Genomic DNA, 24,234 nt, shown 5'->3' on the forward strand with positions numbered 1-24,234 from the left:
ACTCCCGTGGTCTCCAATGGAAAATGGCCAACATTATCCCAGCTTTGAAGTCCCTACCGCCCTCTTCAAGGTGTTATTTGATCTTTTGTTTCTTCTCCTCACCACCTTATCCCTATGCTGTCCCATCTTTGCTGGCCAACAGTAAGATGATTGTGACATGTTGTTTCCTCTCCTCTCAAGGTTTCGTGTACCCCAAGCATTGTACTGCTTCTAAAACATGCCAACTCTTCCTGCATGCCCACTTGCCGTACCAATTTGAATACAACATGGCATGTATCATTTTTCATGACATGAAAAAAAAAAAAATCAACCAGGTGTGTTTATTTGTGACGGCATTATACACTATCTTAGCATGATGTATAGTTTTGCGCCACTGCATGTTGATAAGGACAATGAGGATGGATGTTGTTGATCTCAAGCAGACGTTAACATTCTTAAACCCATCTTCATAAATATTAAAGTAGTGTATAGCCGTCCACTTGGTAATTCCCGAAAAGATAAGAACATAAAATCTGAAAAAAGAGTGGAATTTAATATACAGCCGGGCACAATCTAGTCAGGACCCTCGTTTCACCGAATTTTTAATTTAATATTAAACTGACAAATAAAACGCGCTTGATTGGCTTGGTCGAGAAATGCACATGTGTCCACTTCCTTTAATATTCCGAGCCTATTAATGTATTAAAGATGTTGAACTTGAATCCAAACCCTTTATTTAAAACGTGAATCAGTGGAATGTTTTACAGACAAGGAAGTTGGAGTGTCAAGAGCTAAGCCAAGGTATGGCTTTCGATTACGTCCGATGAAAGTTTCGGTCCACTCGATGTATGAAGCCAATTTCATTCATTCAAGCAACTAAAATTTGATCTTTCAATTTTTATTTTTATTTTTTTGATAAAGAACTGAAATTTGATCCGTATTTTTAAAATAAAACTTAAACTAAACTGCATGACAGCAATAAAAAATGGTAATGAGATACCATCACTGCATCATGCCTATATTGTCCCAAAATACTAAACTCTAGACGCCCAAGAAGGCAACTAAGGAAAAAAGGTAGGGCACTGATATTTTTGAGCATCAAACTAGAGCTTGCATTAGACATCAAATGTGGGGGGACATGACTCGTTGTTAGAACAAGATATGGGGTGGTTATGGCAGATGTGTGAAAATTTGTTTGTGCGGTTAGGTTAGCATGAAGGAGGTATTATATACTCCTAAATAAGTATGCAAATATCATTTCATCTAAGATTTTAAATTTCATGAGTTAGAAATATCTGGTATCTCCATGAAACAAGATATCCCGCTATCCCATTCTATCTCGATTATACATTTTGATGGATATTCTCTATCTTTTTTCCTTTTTTTTCTTATTTTATTTCCTTCTTTTTTTTTCTTATATCTTTCTTTCTTTCCTCTTTTTTCTTTTTTTTCTCATCCATTCTTTTATTTTTTTCTTTTTGCTTCTTCTTCCTCTTTTTTTCTTCCTTCTTTCATTATTTTTTTTCTTTTCCTCTTCCTTCTTTCATTTTTTTCTCCATTTCTTTTCCTTTTCTTTTTTTCATTTTTTTTTTCATTTTTTCCTCTTTCTTCTTCTTTCTCTCTATTGGATTAGTTTTGGAGTCTCGACCTATTCCGTCGGCCATATTTGCTCACAAAACGAGGTAGGACGGAATACAATGGTTGGGATGTCCTCTATTCTGTTGGGACATAAAACTTTGATTTTGACTTATTATAACCTGGATTTTGCTACGGTACTCTATAAGTATTATTTATTACAAGAGGCATTTAAGACATTTCACTATCATATTTTATATTTTATTAATTTTTTTAAAAATAATATATTTTTAAATTCTTCTTCTCCTTCATAATTTCTCCCCATCGACGCCCGCCTCCCCACCGTCGCGCGCCTCCTGTCGCCTACCTCCCTGCCGCTGCACTGCCCCCCATCCTCCTCCTTCTTCGCCCATCTCTCCGTTGCCTCCTGCCCTTCCCTCTCTGCACCACCTACAGCTTTTCCGTACCCACCCAACCCCCCAGCGCTATCGGTATCTCCTCCACACCTCCTGCCCATAGCTACTCTGCCTCATGCCCCACCAAACCTCTGCCATCTACTTCCCCCCGCACCCGGCACTGGTGGTTTCTGCGCACCCACCACCCCGCACATGCTTGCGATTCCCAACCCCCTCCCTAGCCAGCCCCCCTCTCCGACGCCCAAAGCTTCTATGACCACCCCCTCCCTTTTGGTGCTTGCGGCTCCTCCGCTGTTAGCCTCTGCCTCCCCTCCCACTGGACACTGCACCGATGGCTTCTGCACACCCACCACCCCTGCTTCGCACACGCTCGCGGTTCCCACCTCCCCCCTTCACCCCACACGAGTGGGTTCTGCGCCCCCCACCCCATCGGCCCCCATGCGCAGATTCTCCGATCTTGGCCTGCCCCCACACACCCTGCCCTCATGCGCGCCCGTGGTTCTCACCGCCACCCCCCTCTTCAAGCCCTCCTATCTAAGATGCCCGCAGTTCTCCCACCCTTCGATGCTGACGGCTTCGCGGCCCTCCAGTTCAGTGCACGTCTACAGCTTCTCCGTGCCACCACTACTCCACTTACGGCTCCTAAAGTAGCCATGATGAAGATTTTAAAAAAAAAATTAATTTAATGATGGTATAAAATAGTTATAATCTTTGAAATATTTATCGCACTAATCATGCACATAGATACTTAGTTGAAATCCGAATGATCCATAATTAATTGGATGGTCAGAAGTAAATGAATAATAAAAAAAATTAAAATATTTTTTGAAGCATGGTAGCAAAATTTATTGTAATCCTTAGCGTGTATCAATGACTAATAATGGGCAACTGTTATTATATGCGCAACCCATTTAAAGGGCTGACATTTTGGGCATTGAACATGCTATTTTTCCAAAGTCCGTGCACAAAAAATGCCTCTTGCCGCACAATTGCCAGATTTGGCTATGGACCAGCCCGCGCCTAGTCCAAGCCCGGTGCAAATAGACATGGGCCATCCAATCTGGCATGAATTGGAATTTTAGATTTACAAGCTTAAAGGTTCTATTTTTGTTATCTTTACTTGAGAAATTTTTTATGCACCACGGACGGTATAGAAAATCTGATATAAAATACACCATCTCGTCCAATTGATTCACATAATCATCACTTTTTAAATGTATTTAATGTCTGTAGATGAATTTTTTCATTTAAAAATTTTATATGATGAAAATTTTTATTTTTTAAAAAAAATTATGACATTCTGTAACGTAATATAGTCTAAGATATCATAATATAATCTAAGATATCATATATAAGAGGGATATTTTTTATCCAATCACTTTTCAACGCGCATTTAATGTTTATAGATTGATTTTTTCATTTAAAAATTTTGAATAATAAAAATATTTTTATTATTTAAAAAAAATTATGATATCTTATGTATATTATAGACGCAGAATATCAATGGATATAAAATATCATAATTTTTTTAAAAAATAAAAATATTTTTATTATAAAATTTTTTTAAATAAAAAATTAGTCTATATATATTAAATATATATTAAAAAATAATAATATAAAATAAATTAATTGGACGAAATGATTTATTTCACATCGAATTTAAGGCACCGCTTGCAGTGCACAAAGAATTTTCCAGCAAGAAAAGTGAAGTAGGCGTTTTGCATCTTTTATTTTGGGGTGTCGCCCAAGAAATGGATAAAACACTTCTTCCAAAATTTATTGATGAAAGAGTTAACGTATAGAAAAGTACTGAGAGTGGAAAAGGAGAAGTACAATATGATTTTTTTGATAAAACAAAAGTAGAAGATGATCTTTAAGAAGGTAACACCAGAGATCAAAGTGCGGGCATAAGCTTCTTTTGAGGGTGTGGACGGTTTTTGCAGAGCACCATGTGAACCATTTTGTTTTATCAATTTTTTTGTGAAATTGTTAAGAATCGAAGATCTATTGCTATGAGGAAAAAAAAAGAAAAAAAAAATTAAAGTTTTTTTTAGATTATTTTTTTACAAATACTTTTTTTTTTTTTTTTGAGTAACGGAAGCCAAAAGCTTAATATTACAATAGAGTAACAAAAAATATAAAATGATAGGTTTAGCATTACAAAAAGAAGCGGTAGACTTTAAACAAAAGTTAGCTAACATGACTAGGTATAGAAAACAAAAAACACTAGGGAGGTCGTTCAATGCTGCAGCTTTAGTATCCAGAAGAAAACAAAATTCTGTCAGAGATGTGAGACCCCAAGTGAGAAGAAACCTGTAATAAAGATCTCAAGATAAAGTAGAATCCAGAGAGGATAAGGAGGTGAATAGATGTTAGGCACCTTGTACTATGCACTCCCCGAACCAGTATAGGAACAATCGCACCAGCAGATTGTATAGATAAGTGGAGGTCCCAACGTTACACAAATAAAGAAATAGACAATATAGCAGCCAACTGAAAGCTGAATGCTTATGAACCTGCAAAGTAGAGTGAATGACCGGGTATCTGGCAAGGAGATATCCAGTTGCACAGACTCCCTCCACCAGGCTCCATCTTCCATAACAAAGAAAAACCAAAGACATATATTATAAACACAGAACAAAAAGTCAATGAACTCAGAGCCGATGTAACACAATGAGAGCAAATAAGCCTCCCAACATTTCAGCCTGGTACAACCACATACTAGCTGGTCTGGGGGCAGCCACTGAAAGCAATTAGCAAGACAAGGCATTTGAACAACATTACTCCACATTAGCATCATCATCGTTCATAAAGAATCCCCCAAGAATATACTGGGAGAATTCGAATAAAATACGTGTCAAAAGGGCCTTGAGGGGCAATATCAAAATCAGCCAAAACCGCTGAGTTCGCTAAAAAATCGGCAGCCTTGTTCCCTTCACAAAAAATATGAGTAACACGGAAAGTTTGAAATAGTTGCTTCCACGTGTGCAGATCTTTTAGTAAGGGCTCTGAAAACATAGATATAGCAGAGGATGTGAGCCATCGGATAACCGTAATTGAGTCGCCTTCAACCCATAGATCTTTCACATAAAGATCATGAAAAGCCACAGCCACTCCTACCCAGGCAATCACTAGTTCTGCATATGGAATCGAAGAAGTAGATAGTTTCTTGCCTCTGGCTCTAATGAGACTGCTATGATGGTCTCTAATCACATAAGCAGCACCTGCACTTTAATAGAGACAGAGGCATCAAAATTAAGCTTCAGAACACCCATGGGAGGAGGGAGCCAGCAAACTAGGTTGCTTCCTCTTGGTGTCGGGAGACCTGACCTCATGACTCCCCAGTTCCAGGGGCTATACTAAGACATTAAAGAATTATTAAGCCAGGATTGATCAGGTAAAAGAAATATGGCCCGCCTGTAAACGTGCATAGGAGAAACAGAGAGCTGCTGAAACACTCTCTCATTCCGAGCCGACCAAATTGATCATGCCACGCAAGCCATTATAGACCTCATCCTCTTCTCTACCTGGGAGGTTAGAATGAGCAATTGTAACTCCGGCAAAGTGGAAGGATAAAAATCAATATCGAAAGCTTGGGCGCAGGCCAACCAGCAGCTCTTGGCAAAGGAACAGTCAACGAAGACATGATGAATGTCCTCGATGTTTTAAGGATATAGATCGTAGAACTGCTGACCGATGGGAATGATATTTCTACTGCATAATAACTTCTTGCAAGGAAGTTTCCACCAAAACGTCTTCACTCGCATTGGCACTTCCAACTTCCAAACATTCTGAAATAGACTGCTATTTTGAGTGAGAACCCTCTCCTTACACAGATATTGAATGTCCCTTAACCTCACATCTTTCCGTCTTGTATTCCCCCAGCAAATTTGATCAGGCCTATCATAGTACGGCAAGGGGATAGCAGTAATACATGCTATCATATCCTCAGGAAACAAGGAGGTCAGAATATTCAGATCCCACCTTTTATTAGGGGACATAAGATCTTTGACCCTCCAATGTTTGCAATAAGCATCCATATTGATGAGGGTAGGAGAAGAGATATGGGGATAGAAGTGATCCACTGGTCATTTATCAAATTCACAGAGTACCATCTCCAATAGTCAATGGGAAGTTAAACTTTGACTTTAGCAACCTGGGCAGATATTTTAGCTCAAATAGTGGAACAATGAGCAGGCTTCTTATAGTTATGCCAAGCACCAGAAAATTTATACTTCGCAGCAACCAGCTGAACCTACAAAGATGAAGATACGAGGATTGCCTGTGCTGCCAACTTGCATGAAAAAAGATCTTTCTTCTCAGCCAAGGATGCAACTCCAAGCCCATCTTCATTTTTCGGAGAGCAAATGATATCCCAGGACATTAAATGCATGCCTCGTCTGTGAGAAGGGTACCCCAAAACAAAGCCCTAACATCCTTTTCGATTTTATGGATCAAGGCTGCAGGAATACTAATGGAAGACATGGAATACAGATCGAACAAGAGTCAAGCATCCGGCAAAGGAAAGAGTCCTCCAGGCCCACCTTTCAATCTTATTAATAACAGCCTCTCTAATATTTGTAGGATTCACAGCCACCAACTGGTTCCCAATCACCGGCACTCCTAGATACCTCCATGTTCCTCTCTTTTCTGTCATATGTAATAGGACACAAATAGTCCGGATGAGATGTAGAGGGACTGAAGGAAATATAGAACTTAGATTGGTTGACCTGTTGACCCGACATTGAACAGTAAGCATCCAAGATCGTCTTAATACAAACTCCATCCTGCACTGTAGCTTTTGCAAGCAAGAGAACATCATCAGCATACAATACATGAGAAATTTTAGATCCACCTCGAGCTGGGTTACAAACCCTTAACCAATGCTATTCAACAGCATACTTAAGCATTTTAGATAGAATATCTGAACATAAGATATATAAATAAAGAGATATAGGATATCCTTGACGCAACACATGAGTAGGCGAAAACCAATTAGTAGCAGAGCCATTTATGAAGAGAGCAAAATTAGTCTCTACGAGGCAAACCCAGACCCAAGCAATAAAGCGGCTATGAAACCAAAATAATGAAGAACTTCAAGCACAAACTGCCAATGCATCCTGTCATATACCTTCTCCATGTTAGGAATTGATGACTCGAGATTTGATCCATATTGAGCTTACAGCGAGGTCCGCGATGAAAAATAGAGTCCAACGAGACTAAGATTATCCCAAACAGAGTTCGGACAAAAAAGATACGCACGAGAAAAGTCGGCATGGAGTCCGAAGCAGTGGAGGACCGCCGGCGGCCGCGCGCGGCCCAGGTGCGACCAGCGCGTGGGTTGGACGCACAGGGCACGGCCCAGCACGCAGCGTGCGGCCTGACGTGGGGTGCGGGCGCGGCCCGAGCCCAAGCACATGGGTGCGAGCTGGCCCAGGCCCACGAGCACGCACGCGGCGGGCTCAGCTGCCCGATTCTCCGATCCACGATGAATCGGTTGATCTACGGCCGGGTGCATGGACCGTGTGGGCATTTCTCACGCATTTTACATGGTCCACGGTATTGTTCCATAGACCGACGTGCAATTGGAGGGCGTGGATAGCTTGCGGTCTTGATCTAAAGGTTATTTGGCTTTGTTTAAGACTCCTAATCACTTCCTAATTAAGTGTTTAAGCCTATCAAAGGCCTGTATAGTGAACAGTGGGGTGGGTGGCATTGTGTGGTCTGGCTTCGCGTGACTATGGAAAATCCAAGAAGAGCTTGAACCCATGGAGAAAGAGAGAGTCGCGTGACGCTGAGAAGAGAAATAGGAGTAGAGGCTTCAAGGAGGTTTCTGGACAGCGAACAACGATCGCTTCAGGGGTTCAAGGGGATCTTCTTAAAGAGAGAGCTTTTATGAGGGAGAACTTACTGTGAGAAAAAAATTGGATGTATAAGGATTGAGGGTGAGATCTCCTTTGTAATATTTCTTTTCTAATAGTAAAATTTGCATGCCCTATGGAGACGAGCCCTTTTTAGCTGATCCATATATTTGATTGTTTTCTGTTTTATTTCTTTTTTCTTTCTGTTGTATCACGTGATATCGAAAAGATCCTGGGAGGTGGTATCTTGACCAGACATCCACCCAACAAGTGGTATCAGAGCGAGGCGGTATAAAGATACAGATTGCAGCGGTGGTGAGCAAGACTGAACATAGAGAAGACAGGATCAATCAAGATGGAGATCAATAAGTTTGATGGAAAGATCAATTTCTCCTTGTGGCAAGCAAAGATGAAGGACATGCTCATCCAGCAATGGTTGATTGATGCTCTCTTGTATGAGGAGAAGCCGACCATCATGAAGGTACGGGATTGGAAACGGCTACAGATGCAGGTAGTGAGAACTATCCACATGTACTTAACAGATGAGATGGTGATCCATGTGCTTAGCGAGACTTCTCCGATGGTGCTGTGGTCGAAGCTCGAGGAGTTGTACATGACGAAGTCTTTCACCAACACTCTTTTCTTCTGGAGGCAGTTTTATCAGCTGCGGATAGCTGAGGGACAGAGCGTGTAGGAGCATCTAAGCCACTTCCAGAAGATCCTCACCAACCTCTTGAGCATTGGCGAAAATATTAAGGAGAAGATCAGGGTACTGATTTTGCTGGCGTCACTTCTTTCTTTGTACGAGCCCTTGGTGATTGTTCTTTTAGTGGGGAAGAACACCATCAAGATGGACGAGGTCATCGCGGTGATACTCCAGAACGAGATTCTCAAGAGAGAGAATCCAGCTTCGAGCTCAGGTGGCGGTAACTCAGTTTTGGTAGTTTCTGGAGGAGTAGGAGGTGGTAGACGGAGCGATAGGAGATCGCGATGAGGGTGGTCCAAGTTCAGGAGGGACTTGAGCAAGATCAAGTGTTACCGGTGTGACGAGTTGGGGCATCTAACCAGAGATTATTCTCAACTCAAAAATCGGACGATGGCTGCTGTAGCGACGGTCAGTAGCGATTCAGAAAGAGATGTCCTAGAGATATCTGACGAGATATGTATTTCTTTCTAGCAGTGGATATTAGATCTGCATGCACCCATCATGTATGTTACAGATATGAGCAGTTTGACTTCCTGGAGAATAGTGAGGGCACTGTTTATCTGTCGGATGGATCGAGCTGTACGATCAGAGATATCGGAACGGTCAATTAGAGGACACATGATGGTGTCGTGAGAAAATTGGAGGAGGTCTGATACATACCCGATTTCAGGCATAATCTTATCTTACTGAGCAAACTGGATTCGAGAGACTACAGGACGGTAGCTGATGGAGAAATTTTGAAGGTGCTACGCGGCGATAGGATTACTCTGGAGGGAAAGAAGGAGAGGAGAAGATATTATTATCTGACGGAGAGCCTAGTGCGAAGTGGAGCTCCAGGTAGAGGTGGATAGGACACGAGATAGGAGACTCGAGAGGACGAAAGGCGAAGTCGTAAGGTGAGATTCCTATTACCGCAGAATGATGCCCGAGCAGGTCTTAGGTCAGGAGGAGCACAGCATACGATGGAGATAGGATTGAGCGGCCTGGCTCAACTCCCATGTTTGCCCTCCATGATCAGCAGGCGATTGCTCCAGGGCATGGGGGCGAGGAGATTCAGAAGCTCTCGGAGTTAGGAGGAGGCTGAATATCGAGTCGAGATGGAGATTGTTAGGATTTGATGTCTCAAGATTTAGTTCACATTAAGCCCACAGTGAGGTCCATGATGAAAAATGAAGTCCAACGAGATTAAAATCACTCCAAACAGAGTTCGGACGAAGAAGATACGCACGAGAGAAGTCGGCACAGAATCCGGAGTGGCGGAGGATCGTCGGCGATCGATGGTGGGCCTGCGGAGCAGCGGCGGTGTGGCAGCGCGTGGCCCAGGCGCAGGCGCGGGGGCGCGAGCCGGCCTAGGCCCATGCGCACATGCGCGGCGGGCTCAGCAGCCTGATTCTTCGATCCACTGTGGACTAGGTGGTCCACGACCGGATGCGTGGACCGCATGGGCGTTTTTCATGCATTTCGTGCAGTCCACGGTACTGTTCCATGGACCAGCACACGATCGGAGGGTGCAGACAGCTTGCGCTCTTGATCCAACAGCTGGGAAGGTTATTTGGCTTTGTTTAGGACTCCTAATCACTTTTTAATTAAGTGTTTAAACCTATAAAAGGGCCTGTACATTGAACAGTGGGGTGGGTAGCCTTGTGCGGTCTGGCTTCGCGTGACTGTGGAAAATCTGAGAAGAGCCTGAACCCATGGAGAAAGAGAAAGTCGCGTGATGCTAAGAAGAGAAACAGGAGTAGGGGCTCCAACAAAGTTTTTGGACAACGGACAGCGGACAACGATCGCTTCAGGAGTCAGGAGGATCTTCTTAAAGAGAGAGATTTTGTGGGGGAGAATTTTCTGTGAGGGAGAAATTGGGTATACGAGGATTGCGGGTTGTAATATTTCTTTTCTCATAGTAAAGTTTGCATGCCCTGTGGAGGCGAGTCTTTTTTGGCTGATCCACGTATTTGATTATTTTCTGTTCTATTTCTTCTTTCTTCCTGCTGCATCGCATGGTATCGAAAAGGTCCTGGAAGATAGTATCCTGGTCAGACATCCATCCAATACTCCATGTTTATTTGGAGAGTCATAAGACATCGAGTAGGATGTGCTAATGTAAAGAATGCATGATTTCTTGACCAATTAGGATATTGTCCATAATGTTCCTGCCCGGCACAAAGGCATCCTGCCCAATAGCAACAAGTTTGGGGAGAATAATTTGTGTTCTATCGACCAAGATACCAGCTACAATTTTGTAGTTTAGAACTACTATCTTCAACACCAACCTTCATTTATTATTATAGTAGTTCGTAGATCGACGAAAACACTGGAACCACCATGCTTAACCAGCCTTGAACATAAGGTGCGACACTTGGGTTTGCCTAGTTTGCGTATCGAGGGTAGGAGGTCTCTGTGGTTAACGTTAATATTTGCCTTAGTTGGCGGGAACCTAGTTTATGTCATTGAAGGCCAAATTTGCCTGGCTAGATACTGCCTATTGACATCCCCATGCAGTGTAGAGTAATATTTTTTTTCAAACCTCTCACAAAAACCTCATCGATTGCATCACTGTCATTTTGCCCAAGTCCATCAATCAATCCGAGCTTCGCGGTAAAGTATTTTAGTCTACCAACCTAAGCTTTCACACGCCCAAAATCATTCCTCTCCATAGCTTCAGTCAAAAAAGGCTTGCCGAGAGTTCCTGCACCAACATCTTAGTCGTCTCAGTGCATTGCCAATGCTTTGAATTATCAAGTATAGTTTTCTTCAGCTGTGGTGTCGTTTATGATTGACCAAAGATGATAGATTTTTCCGCAGCCAATATGACGTAGCAAGCATTTATGGAGAATTCAAACTTGACATGTATGATCCATGCTCTATCGAAAAATCTTACTATATTTGATGATAAATCTTTCTTAATTAGCACAATTTTGATATATATACGCAAGTTACTAGGTTTACTGAGAGGTTGTCTAAATATTCAAATTCTTAATCTCAGGATGCTATGTGATTTCATAGAAAATTATCAAGTAACTAAATTACAGAGAAGTTCAAACCATCCACCAAATTGTTTTTAATAAAATTTAATTTTAAGTTCTCAAAATAGTAATTGAGCCAAAAAGAATTGAGTTCCTTTCCATCCTCAAAACTTATACAAATTGTATTTAATTTTCTTGAGATTTTTACCGCACAAGCACAAAGAACTCCAGGGTTAGGAATCCAGGCAAGATAACAAATTACAACACGTTCATGGAATACTACAATGCTTCCACCTCGAATCATACATATGAGCAGAATGGAGACGTTGATAAACTAATAAGGATCACCAAGAATTTTGAGACATGAGCAGAGGTTCAAAACCTATTATCCTGATTTAATAGAAACAACATAAATTGCCTATTTATTACGATTCATTATCTAATCTAGTCATTTAATAGTGAAGTTGTTGGTAATCTCATGGAACTTTCGGGAAATTCAGTTGCAATCCCGGAACTTTTTAATTTGCCGACAGCATCTGCGTAGATATCATTCATGAAATTAAACCATCGCCTTTCATCAAAAAAAAAAAAAATGCCGGAATGGCCAAGTTTTCCAACTTGTCATTAACCCTCTACGCCACGCAAAAGACTCTCTTGCATTTGACCGTTGATCTGTCGCCATTCAAAGATTAAACGGACAGCCTCATCTTTTCCGCATCCTTTTCTTACCGGCTGCGCTTTCCTCCATCATCCACCGTCCAAAGATATAGCCCGCTAACAAACCAACGGGTATAATATTTTAAAATGTCAGAAGTGGTGCGGGCTACGTTACCCGAAGCTCGAACATCAGATTTTTGACTGCTGGGGGATTTCATATCTTTGATCTATCGATTTTTAGGATGAAGCTCACTACTTGGATGGACTTCATTTGTGCAAGACATGAGCTATGAACTGAGAGAATCTTCGTCGAGGATGAAATATCTAGAAATTTATCTTGAATTTAAAATAAAATAAAGTATCTAAAAATCCATCCACTGCTCCATAAAATTTAGAGATTTATTCGATATATCATCTCATCATTTGTTGATACGTATTTCAAAAGATGAATAGCATCGCAGATTGAATTAGTTTTTTTATTATCGAGTGCATCAAAATTTGAATCTGATGTAAAGATGTTGATTATCTTCAAATCTTACGTGATATTTCGTACTCTAATTTTTTATGTTGTTGAAAGAATGGTGTACTAAAATATGTTTGCATTAAAAAAAAAAAAAAGACGAGTCCCCAAACCTTAAACTGATCCGCCGGAGCACCGTAACGGGGCGGCGAGCGAGGGTACGCGGAAGGCGAGAGCGGTGACCCGGATGACTCGATTTATTCCCCGTTGTACGAATCCAAACCTAACCTTCTCTTCCCAAACTAAATCTTCGGAGCCCAACGGTCGTACCAAAATTCGATGCCATATGGCATGACAACAATGGTCCAATTTCGAAATGGTTCGATGGGCACCACTCCCCTGGTGACTCGTGGCAATTGAGGCTGTTTGGTACAATGGGGCTTTCATCCTTCAAGAAACCCCGGTCCTTCCCCTCTCCTTATTAAAGAGACGAAACAAATAATGGGAGAAAGATCTCAAGCGATCCGATCGAATCCTCGGAAAGCGTCGGGAGGAGCCCAAGAAAGAAGAATCCAAAACCCTCCTCCGACGCCATCGAGGCTTTCCCCTGTTCGCCTTCGTACGTTCTTTTTCTTTAAATGGAAGAACAAGAATCAAGATTCGCTCTTTATCATCTCCATTCTAGGGTTTTGGGTGCTCGATTTTATGAAATCTTGAATTCTTTTTGTCCTCTTTGCTTCATCAATTCGTAATCTGCGTTGAATTTTTGTGTGAAATTATTTTCAGGTCGATCGCAATGCATTATTTCGTGTACGGGGAATGAGGGGTTGCTTTAGATTTTGGTGCTCCTGGTTCTTTGGTCGAGGGGGAGTAGCTGGGGTTCGTCGGGATGGCGGTGAATTACTTGTACGCCTCGGCCATCAGCACGGTGACCAACCTTGTTGGTTTGCAATGGTGGACGGTCTCGCTGCTTGATGGCATGAAATCTGATGGCGTAGTTGATGGGAATGAGGTTGGCTCGAGGAGTGTGGGGCCGGCGCTGGAGCTGCTCTTGGACTCGCATGTTACCATTGCGTTGCTGGCGAGTTTTGTGCTAAATTTGTTCATTCTTGTCATCCTGTGCCTCAAGGTATTTATGTTAATCTTGAAAGAATTGGTTTTTGAGATGACGTGTGGTGCTGATTAATTTTTATCACTCAGGTTGTATGTAATGAGAATAGCCTCGTAATTGCATGATATTGATTACGAATCGTATTGTTTGCTAATATTGTAGAGACAGCAGTGTAGATTGTTGTGCTCATTCGTATTAGCTTGTTCTGTTTGCTAATTGTTTACCATCTTTCTTGATTTTTCATGTTCAGTATCTTTGAATTCGATTTTGCACAATATCATGAACTTAGAAAAGAATTTCAGAATAACAACCAAATTATTTGAAAAATAACAAACACATGAAATTGTTTTTATGCATTGGTTTGCAGACCTAACTAGGTATTGAATATTAGGATGCATTGTACTAAACAAGTTGACAGAACTTGCTAGGAAAGCCTAATTCTTCGTAAGAAAGTCCAAAATCCTTGAAAAATAAGATAGCTGAGGCTTGTGAATAGGAAAGATATCAAATGAGCTGATTAAGCCATTGAAAAAAAAATTGCAAATAAAAAGCCATTATTTGAAGAAACCTGTGCCACATGATAGGATGAGGCAGGTAAATCCTTATTCTTGAAATCCTCAACTCTTGCCATTGATTCGTCTTTTCCCCTCCTTTACCTTGACTAATAATCTGCAACAAGGAAAAACCAATCTAATGTATTTACAAAACAATTCTCCCCCGCCCCACCCTCTTGCCCCCTGACCACCACCCACCCGCAACACCCCCCCCCCCACCCCCACACAAACCCCTGGGTGTTACCAATCGCCTATAAAAAAAGGGTTTCAACCTTCCCCTGATTATTTGCCTACCATCTTTGCCACCATCCTTGAAATTAAGCTGTCAAGATTGATGGTTGCAGGAGAATGCAAGCTTGTAAGTTCTCAAAGCCCCTAATTAAGCCATAGATGCTGCCAAGGGAGCTTGAGGCTGAATAATTGTGGTTGACAGGGGAGGTAGAACAACAGCTCGCTAAGGTCTCAATAACCCTTTAAGAAAGCTTGAGTAGGTTCCTCGAGGCCACTTATGCATCCGGAGATTCATTAAGGGTTTTGTCATGGACTGTGGAGGAAGAACAATGGGACTCTCAATCGCAAATGCCTCATACTGTCAAAAACCCTCTGCAATCTGTGATGGAGTAGTCTGTTATATCAAACTACAAGACTTCTCTTCGTGCAAACTCAGAATGGTTCAGATGAATGTTGGTAAGACCAATGAGAAACAATTCTAGATATTTCAGTTGTAATATGGAATGGTTTAGGACATTTATTTTGGACCAGATAACTGGTTGTTTGACAGTTCTAGAAGTTCAATCGTGGTCTTTAAATATTATTCTCAATCGTCAGGTCAAGCCACCTAAATTAGTCAATAAATAACAAGTTAAGGGGAATGTCAGTCATTGAATCAATATCGAATGGCGTTGATTGGATCAGAACTATGGGTAGAGAGGAAAGTGGCCATTTATTATGTTGCTATTGGTTGCAAAATAAGCCTTTGTATTAATTTGCTTTTACTTGCAGCAGGAAATAATGGTATAGATTTAATGCCCAAGATGCAGGCCAAAACAGCCCATGACTGACAGTACAAAACAATGCTGCCTATTGCACAAAGAACCCAAAACACTTGCATGAGCTTGGGCCTTATGTAGGTAATCTGGGCATGTTTAATCAGTCACGTTCACCCCATGTCAGCTTTCTGGGTCAAATTCGATTCGGGTCAGGTCGAATGGTTGATATCAACATCACAGGAAATTGACCCAATCCTAGTTTAATATAACCAACCCATTGCCACTACTGTTAATTGGTTTGAGTCAGGCTAATATAGACTTGATATAGGACATGACCCAACAAAACCCATTTCCACCCCTATTAACCAGGTTCCCTAGGATGTCAGGTAAAAGTGCAGTTATATTTTCACAATATGATCTCAAGAAAGGATATGTTAAGAGCTGCATCCATTGACTGATGCTCTTTCAATGTCTAGCTAGAGAAATTTACTTACCTTGCACTTGCAATATTTATTGATTTTCTTTTTTCTTTTTAATGTGCAGACTATATTCTTTGTTCAGTTGTATCCTTCAGAGACTCGAAAAGTACTGGAACGCCTTATTAATTATGTAATATACAAGGTGATGATCATCCCTCTTTTGTCACCCTTCTGTAAGCTCAAATAGCTAAAATTACAGTACCATATCAAGTATTCACTGTATACATTCTCACATTTAAAAATGGCAACTTATGCCTGCTTGTTTCATGAATCACTCATAAATGTTATACATTTTAGTATCAATAATTAATATGCTCTCTTTCTTATACTTAAGTTTTGTCTCAATGATATTATAATTTGCTTAACAAAAATGTTAATTTACTTCCATTAATTATGCATGTGAAAAATAATGCGGATGCAATATATTTTGACAGTTTCTGTTTGCATCAAGCTATAATATCAATGAGACAAGCAGGTATTACTTTCCAATGTAGAATCTCTTGCACATTTTTTCTAGCATTGCTAGATCTAGAAAAGAAGTTTGTTAGCATAAGTTAAAGGTTTTAATCTTTAGGGTAGAAATGCGCTAGAGAAATGATTATGTGATCATGAACATTCAATGGGAGTAAGGTAATATAAAATTCTTTTTGTGCTATGCTTAGTGCAAGAATGAGTTTCCATTCTCTGAGATGACAGAGCATGGGTAGGGAGCAAAGGCAAAGGCGATGTGAATCTCATGCTATGGAAATAAGCTATCTAAAATAGCTATTGCAGAGACTACTCTGACTGCTTATTTCTCTTTAATTTTTAAGAACATCAGAAAGATGATCTGAAAGAAGACAATGAAGAAAGTGATGTTAAAACTTGGAAAGGATAAAATTATAGGAACATAAGATAATGGCTTTGTATCTTTCAATGCAATAGGAAAAATCTAATTGAGGTGCTAGAGGAAATTCATAGGTAAAGCAAGACAGTGAACAGTTACCTTTTGCCGATTCTTAAAGTGATGGCAAGATGGCTACAAAGGCCTTTCACAAACACATACACACAGATAATGAGTCTTTTTGTAGGGAAGACATGATCTAAATGGGCTTTGGTTCATAATGTGCAGTTTGGTTCATTGAAGAGAGAAAGGAGCTTGCCATGACTTGTAGGCTGCCAAGCTATATGTGAAAGTGACAAGAGAACCATTCATTTTTCCTAGTGCTTCCTTAAATAAAATTTAGAAAAAGTCAGAAGGATTATAATCTTTGGCTAAATTGTGCCATTGCTTTATGGTACAATAGACCTAGGTGTCTTGTTTAGTGTGTGCATTTTTTTTCTTTTCCCAAAGGGAATAAATTTTCTTTGTTAAAATGTAAAGTTGTTCTTGAACCTAAAGGTGTACACACCAGAAGGACAAGATGACTATTGTTGTGGAGTAGTAACTGTGCAGTTTTGAGGAGACAAAAGAGTATGAGCATAGGAATTTAATATTCATTAGTCTCAAAGATGAATCTGATTAAATGTGGCATCCAGTATTCATTTAAATTTATGCTAGGATGATCGATTTTACAGGCTACCTTTTGAATTCTTAATTGTTTATAAGGCAATGAGTGCAAAGGAAAATAAAAGTATCCACTTATGGTTTTTAGTCAAGTTGGAGAAACCCTATGATTGGTGTTGTGAGAAGTAACTTAGTTGGCATTAAAGTAGATACAAAATATTAACATGCTTGTCGCTTCCATCTCTACTTTACTTTTTGTTATAAATTCCTATCAATGAGTTGTTGCCTCCAGTGCTTTATACCCACTTTACTGTATTATTACCAGCTCCTTCGTCTATGGGTGATATTGGTGTGATCTTCTGATCCCATGGTTTGCATGGGCATATATCTATTTCATATTATCATACAAAGTTGTCAGTTCTCAAAATCCTTAATATTGTTGCATTTGCTGTTTCACATGTTTGAACAGGGAACTTTTCTTCCACTGGTTGTACCACCTAATATGTTTCAAGTGGTCTTTTGGTCAGGATGGCTGGTCTTTCTTTGTTTCCTAAAGGTAATGTAAACAAGTCATGCTAGCTTATTTACATATGTGGTAGCTTTGGACTGTCAATTTGTAGGTGTAACATATTCTGTTCATGTTTTTTAGATGTTTCAATCATTGGCCAGAGATCGGCTTGAGCGGTTAAATGCATCCCCTACTGCAACACCTTCAAAATATTTTCGTGTTTTTTCTGCCTTGTTGCTTGTTCTGTTTGCGGACCTCCTATGGTAATGTTTTCTGATGTGTAAGCAATTGCACTTTGGAAGCTTTCTCTGAAGCCTGCTATCCTCTTCTAGCTAGCAATAATGTGAAATCAGATTTTGATGCTTCTTATTCTCTTATCTTCATGTTTTACTTACACAGATAATATATGTTGATAAGGTGATTTCTGGAAATTTTCATCCATGATATCTTTCTTTTGTACTCTTCTGTCCCTTTTGTTCTCTTTGGTCCTAGAACTAAACGAGTAAAATAGGTATCACTATGGGTTGATATGGCTGAAACTCATCATTTCTGAAGCTCTGAGTAATATACACACTTTCTTTATATTTGTTCAACACAAGCTCACAAGGTTTGTTATGTTTTGAAAAGAGCAAAGAGTTACTTGGGTGTTGTGAAACCAGAAGACTAGAAGCACAACAAATTTTCCAGTGAGTTTTTTCTTGAAATATCAAGAAGATTTATTATAAATGTAATATAAAGAAAAACTTTTTTTTTTTTTTGCTTTTTATATTGGTGTTTTTCCACTTTCAATTAGCAGCTGCAGTGTTGTCTTAACTAATTGTAATCAGTGATCATGTCTTGAGTGTAGTGCCTCCTAAAAGTGATGGATAGCAATTGAACTTTGATTTTGTCACAAGCATGCAAGGATTGCTGATGTAGCATTATAAGGGTAGGAATTTTTTTTGGATATCATAAGTCCGGTGCAGGAACAACTCATTATTTGGAGCTAGGTTTTGAATCTCACAGAATGTCTCTTATTGGCTAGTATGTACCAATTGGCACAAGGTACCAGCCAGTGCCCCCTCCCCTCCCTCAGCACTAACACAAAAGAAAAGAAAAGGAAAAAAAGTGTAAGAACACCTTTAAGCTTGATTCCAAATGTGGGCTGATTTGGGGCTAAGAAATCATATTGAGGAGTGCCAAGTGCCACTTGCAGATAGAATTGTACATGCAAGATGGCACAAGCTGGTATGCTTGAGATTTATCTTGTTATGGAGACTAGTTGAGAATCACTTTTACAAAGAATAACTTATTTGATTTAAGATTATTTCATGTCTAAAAATTTTAATTCAATGACTATTTGTTGAATCCTGCTAAAGGTACTATGAAACTGGCGCATGATAAACATATCTCAACAAACAATATACTTTCATTGATTCATAATCATATTTTCTTTAACAATTTGGAAATGCTCAACCTCTCTTTCTGTACTATCAGATATCAAAGCTCACTTGCTTCAATGATTTTTTTTTTCTTTTTTAAAGTTCCAAATTCCCACATGCCGCTAGTTATCTCTAGTGGATGATTCATTTTCTGCTTTTGTCATTTATAACCTGGTCATCATCTGATCCCATTCTTTGATGCTCCTACTTTTATATATTGATAGAACTAGGTTATGTTTTGGGTCATTCTAGCGGAGAAGTGCAACTTTTACAACATTCACCTATAGTTCCAGTAAAAAGTGATCAATTTGTTTTTGATCCACTCTACAAAATCACAAATTGAGTACAGAATTGAAGAAAAACTGCTTTGGATTATTACAACAGATTATAAAAAAATCTATCAGGCAGAAATTTCTATTATGTCTTGCATGTATAGCTCGAAAAATACTAAAGGAACCTATAAATCCTTACTATCCATTAAGATTACTTGATTTCTTAAAATAATAATAATAATAAAGCTTTTAACATAAGCCAAGAGCGATCTTAGTGAGAATTCATAACTGACAGAGATTCATTTGCTTTTTGTAATATATTTTTGTTTTTGTTTTTCCTTTCTCCTCTTTTTCTTGGTGTTGGGGAGGGGTACTCAAGGCTAGTGAACTGAATCTTCACCATAGGATATGGAGTCCATTGGCCTATAAAAATATATTTTTCAATTAAAAACTTGTGCTCTTATGTTAGTAACTTAAGAATATTACACAAAGGTCTTTTCTGAAAATCATATGACTAACCACAACATGGTTTTTTCCTTAAAGCCTAGAATTGAACTCCTAGCCTTATCAGGTCATCTGGAAAACATCGAGTACATCTGATGTTCTCGATTGCAGTACTTGGTGGAGCTGGAGTTAAGGAAAAGTAGGGTTTGATTGAATCATATCATCATGCATTCCAGTTAGAGAAGGTAGGACAAAATATACCTTTTTTGGTAATTATTAAAATCAAAATGGTAAAGAAATCCTTTTGTTAAGTTTGTCGTGAGATGCATGTGCCCTAAATTAAAGAATGTGGTACTGGTAGGATTCAGTGAGTGTTGGTTGAAGTTTAACTGAAGTTTTTATGGATCTCATGGGTTAAAATGTTATGTCTAGTGCAGAATCAGGAATTACGATGCTTCTAGTCTTTATGTGCCTTAATTATGTCTCAAGGCCTTGATTTAAATAAAAATATTCAAGTCTAACCCAGAAAAATGTAGATAGCAGCAATTGGGTGAGTGGAGTAGTTAAGAGGATAGAGGGAAAAGAAAGAAGAAAAGAGAAGGCAGCGGAAGAGCAGCTGAAACTAGCTCTATACTTGATTTTCTTTTATCAAATACAACACCAAGATGACTATTCTAACCTTTATTGATTTAATTCACCCAGTCCCACTATTTGTTTTAATTTGAGTTTCACTAGTACTTAACTGACTAATCTCATGTATCAGAACCTAAAATTTTTTCTTAATTGCAAACTTTATATTTTCATGGACTCTCCTATAAAAGAAGTCCTAGACTTAACTAATCCTGTATACCTAACGTAGGACCTCTGCATACTAAACTTATAATCCTACCCAAAATAAGAACAACAGTAAGTCTAAAGAAAAGATCAGCTGGTATAAGAAATTTTTTAATACTGAGATACTGTGACTTAACATATAAATTTCTTCCTTGCTACATGTAATATAAGCACTTGAGTACTTTTGATACTTTAATGGACTCCAACTTTTTTGGCAGCCAGATATGGATCCAAATCATTATGATATACAATTATGCATAGTGTCATATGACCAAGGCCGTTGGCTTTATCATCCATAACTTGATTTAGACAAACAATAGGACCCATCAAATAATGTGGTTGTCTGTTTTACATGGTATCCAAATATTTATGAAACCTACTCTGTACTCTAAAATCTCTCTAGCTGAACGCTCATCACAACCTAATTTAAATCTGACTTTGTTTGCCCCTCTTCTCTTTTGCATGCTCTCTCTGTTTCTCTCTATCTTTATCTTTGCACCCTCCTCCATCCTCCTCCACAACCCTTTCTTCGTGAAAAATAACACATACTGTCTGATTAGCATTATTCTTAAATTTTGGTGGCAGTAAAGATGATTGATTGTAAAGGAGGTTAATGGAATAGAAGATAAAACTGCCAAGTGGGAGAGAATGGATTAGGGAAAATTTTATACTTTATATTTATTTTAATTAACTTAAAGAAGTTTAAGTTAAGTATCAAACCTTGGGTAATCTTTGCTGAAGAAAGGGAAAACCACTTCTGGGCAGATTGTTGGGTTTGAATCTTTTTTTTTTTCCTTAGATGGATAGCATGTGATAGTTGTGGAGCTAGTTAATTGATGGCATGGGTAACATTTGGTAATTACAGGATAAGTCCCACTCAAGCTGACCTGCACTTTGATTGTTCTGTCATTAGCTGATTGTAATCCACACATCATCTTTTTCTCTACACATATCTCGTAGGAACTTAGTCTAGATTATGCTAGTGATAATGTGCTGGTGTGATACTAGATGTAGGGTCTTTAGAACATATACAAAAGGAAATTCCTATTTGTTGTTTTCATCTCCAGAGGACTTAACTACTACCATGCTGAATCTTATTTGGAAATGATGATTCCTTTCAGAATTTTTTTGGGCTTGTACGCCTGTTGGCCCCAAACACGTGTTTCTTTGTGGTTTGAATTAACTTGTTAGACATTTCTTGTGTTTAAATAGATGAGTTAATTGTTGAGGGAGCAATGCAGAAAACATCAGTGGTCTTATATTTCTGCTTCAGAAAGTCATTGTTGTCATCATCATCAAATGAATTCTTCCATTTCTAAGAGATTGTGCTGGATATTGCAGGTTTACTTTATAACACCACAAGATACACTTTTAGCAGGTTTTTGGTTTATTGTACTTCATCAATGATATAGATTGGAAGCTGACTTTCTTAAAGGCTACAATTTAGATAGTGAACCCTTCCTAGCTTCGGTCATTCTTTCACCTTTTTTTTTTAATTATTCAATTTATTTCAATCTTCATCTTCTGCTACTGTGCTATATCTTGTCCAATAGATGCATTTTAAATTATACTTGATGTTTTCATTTAATAATATATCCATAAGTTAGTGCAGTTTAAGAGCAATGTTGTTTTAGAAAGAAAAACTGTATGACTATTTATGAGTAATGTATTGTGCATTCTTTTTAATTCAATCTCCATATTTTATGGCAAGCTGTTGTTGTGGTTTCACCAAGTTCAACTTAAAACGTAGTTATGTTCATGTTGCTCACCACCAGCTTTGGACTATTCTGGAGTATCAAACTCTTCTTTTGACCATTTTGGAAATCTTATTTCTAGACCTCTATCTTCATCTACCCTTATTGTCTGCCAAGACTTTGAATTGCTAGCTGTTGCCATTGACCAATGGTAGACATTTAGCTTGCGTGTTTTCATGTTTTTTCTCAGTAGGCATAGAAAAAAATGTATTGCTTATTATTATAAAGCCGAGGCTGAGCAGTAAACTATGGAATTCTAGCTTAATAAACTACAGATAGATATCAGTTCAATTTTTTTTTGCCTTTCCTTTTGTTGCCTAGAAAAATAGGTTTACTAGTCAACTTGCTAGGCATTCTCATGATATATTGCAGTGTCAGTTTGTTTCTTTTTATCTTGCATCTTCTTTATATGTTTGCAAGTTTTTCCTTTTTAATTTGAAATTTTGAATAACTGAGCTTTGAGCACAGCTCTATCTCTGCCTCTTGTTAGGAACTAAATTTCCTTTAATGAGCATCTCTCACTAATGCTTTAATTTCAGGATAAAGCTGTGCATTATGATCTATAAGTCATCCAGTTCTAGTTTATTTGTTCTCTTGTTCTTCGAGCCTCTTGGTATTGCCTTTGAGACATCACAGGTATTTGCACCTAAGGATTCTGCAACTTCAACAACTTAATCATTTTTCTACCAAAAGAAAAGAACAACGTAATTGTTTTACTATGTTATCAAACTGACACATCTCATTGCCTGACATATGGTTATAAATTATAGTGCATGTTCATCAAAATAAGCTGGACTTTTTAGAATTAGATGATAACTTCAGAAAAGACGTATACATGAATCCTGCAAGGTTCAGAAATGTGGCTTTAATTTCAAATATTACAATCTTTTCTTGAAAAGAAAGCATGTAAAGATAACACTCGTAATATGTGTCATTTTAGACTGTGATGTTCTTGTTTATGATAAACTAACACATGATAATGTAAGTCAAATGAAATTTATGCTCCATGGTAGCAAATTCTGTCAGCAATTTTTGTTCTCTATATTTCTTTTAGATCTAGGATCAAAGCAATGTCTAGTTCTTCTAAAGAATTTCAATATTCAAGATTTATTTTGACAAGATCCTTTGTGAAATTTGAAGAAATGAAGAGATGACCTAATTGCTGCACCAATTGCAATATATTTTTTTTTTCTCGGAAAGTCAGTTTTGGCTCAACCACTGAATCTGGCCTTGGTTTCAGACTGGATCTGCTTAAAAATAAAACACTTGCTTCAGTTTTGGAGTTCCAGCCCATAAATATTTAACATAGTTTTTGCAGAGTTGCTAGACATAAGAAATACTTTAAAGATTATCTATAACTACACAATCTTATTAACAGCTTATTATACTAGTTGAAAATTATCAATGAAGCATCCCCTTTATTAATCTTTGTGACATTGTTGGACATTTACTCCGAAGACATAGTTATCATTACAATTTTTGAATGCCCTTGAGTATGTGTGTTAACAATGCCCAAAATATTTCTGATATGCAATTGTTTTCTGTAGGCTATCATGGTACACGGGTTTCAGTTGCTTGAGATTTGGCAACGATATTCCATTGACAGTGATGGTAATTGCTTGGGCTCCGATACTTCTTACAAAGCAGCAGCAGGTATTCTTAATTTTTACTTTTTTAAGAAAATACATATCAGCAGTGTCTTTGATTGAGTTTCTGAAGCATGGCTTGGATAACAGATGTGTATTTCTAATTCTGTAACCATGCT

General features: G+C 38.7%; 1 protein-coding gene across 1 annotated transcript in view; it reads left to right on the forward strand.

The window, feature by feature from the left end:
- The first annotated feature begins 13,079 nt into the window (after window positions 1–13,079).
- Window positions 13,080–24,234, forward strand: part of LOC105043621 (E3 ubiquitin protein ligase RIN2) — a 33,807-nt gene continuing 22,652 nt past the window's right edge. Inside the window, exons 1-7 of the mRNA XM_010921228.4 lie at window positions 13,080–13,236; window positions 13,404–13,746; window positions 15,815–15,892; window positions 17,706–17,792; window positions 17,886–18,007; window positions 23,009–23,105; window positions 24,017–24,122. Coding sequence (XP_010919530.1) covers window positions 13,507–13,746; window positions 15,815–15,892; window positions 17,706–17,792; window positions 17,886–18,007; window positions 23,009–23,105; window positions 24,017–24,122 — 730 coding nt within the window. The 5' untranslated portion in view covers window positions 13,080–13,236; window positions 13,404–13,506. The remainder of the gene's footprint in view (window positions 13,237–13,403; window positions 13,747–15,814; window positions 15,893–17,705; window positions 17,793–17,885; window positions 18,008–23,008; window positions 23,106–24,016; window positions 24,123–24,234) is intronic.

The sequence above is a fragment of the Elaeis guineensis genome, chromosome 4, assembly GCF_000442705.2.
Source record: "Elaeis guineensis isolate ETL-2024a chromosome 4, EG11, whole genome shotgun sequence".
NCBI lineage: Eukaryota > Viridiplantae > Streptophyta > Magnoliopsida > Arecales > Arecaceae > Elaeis > Elaeis guineensis.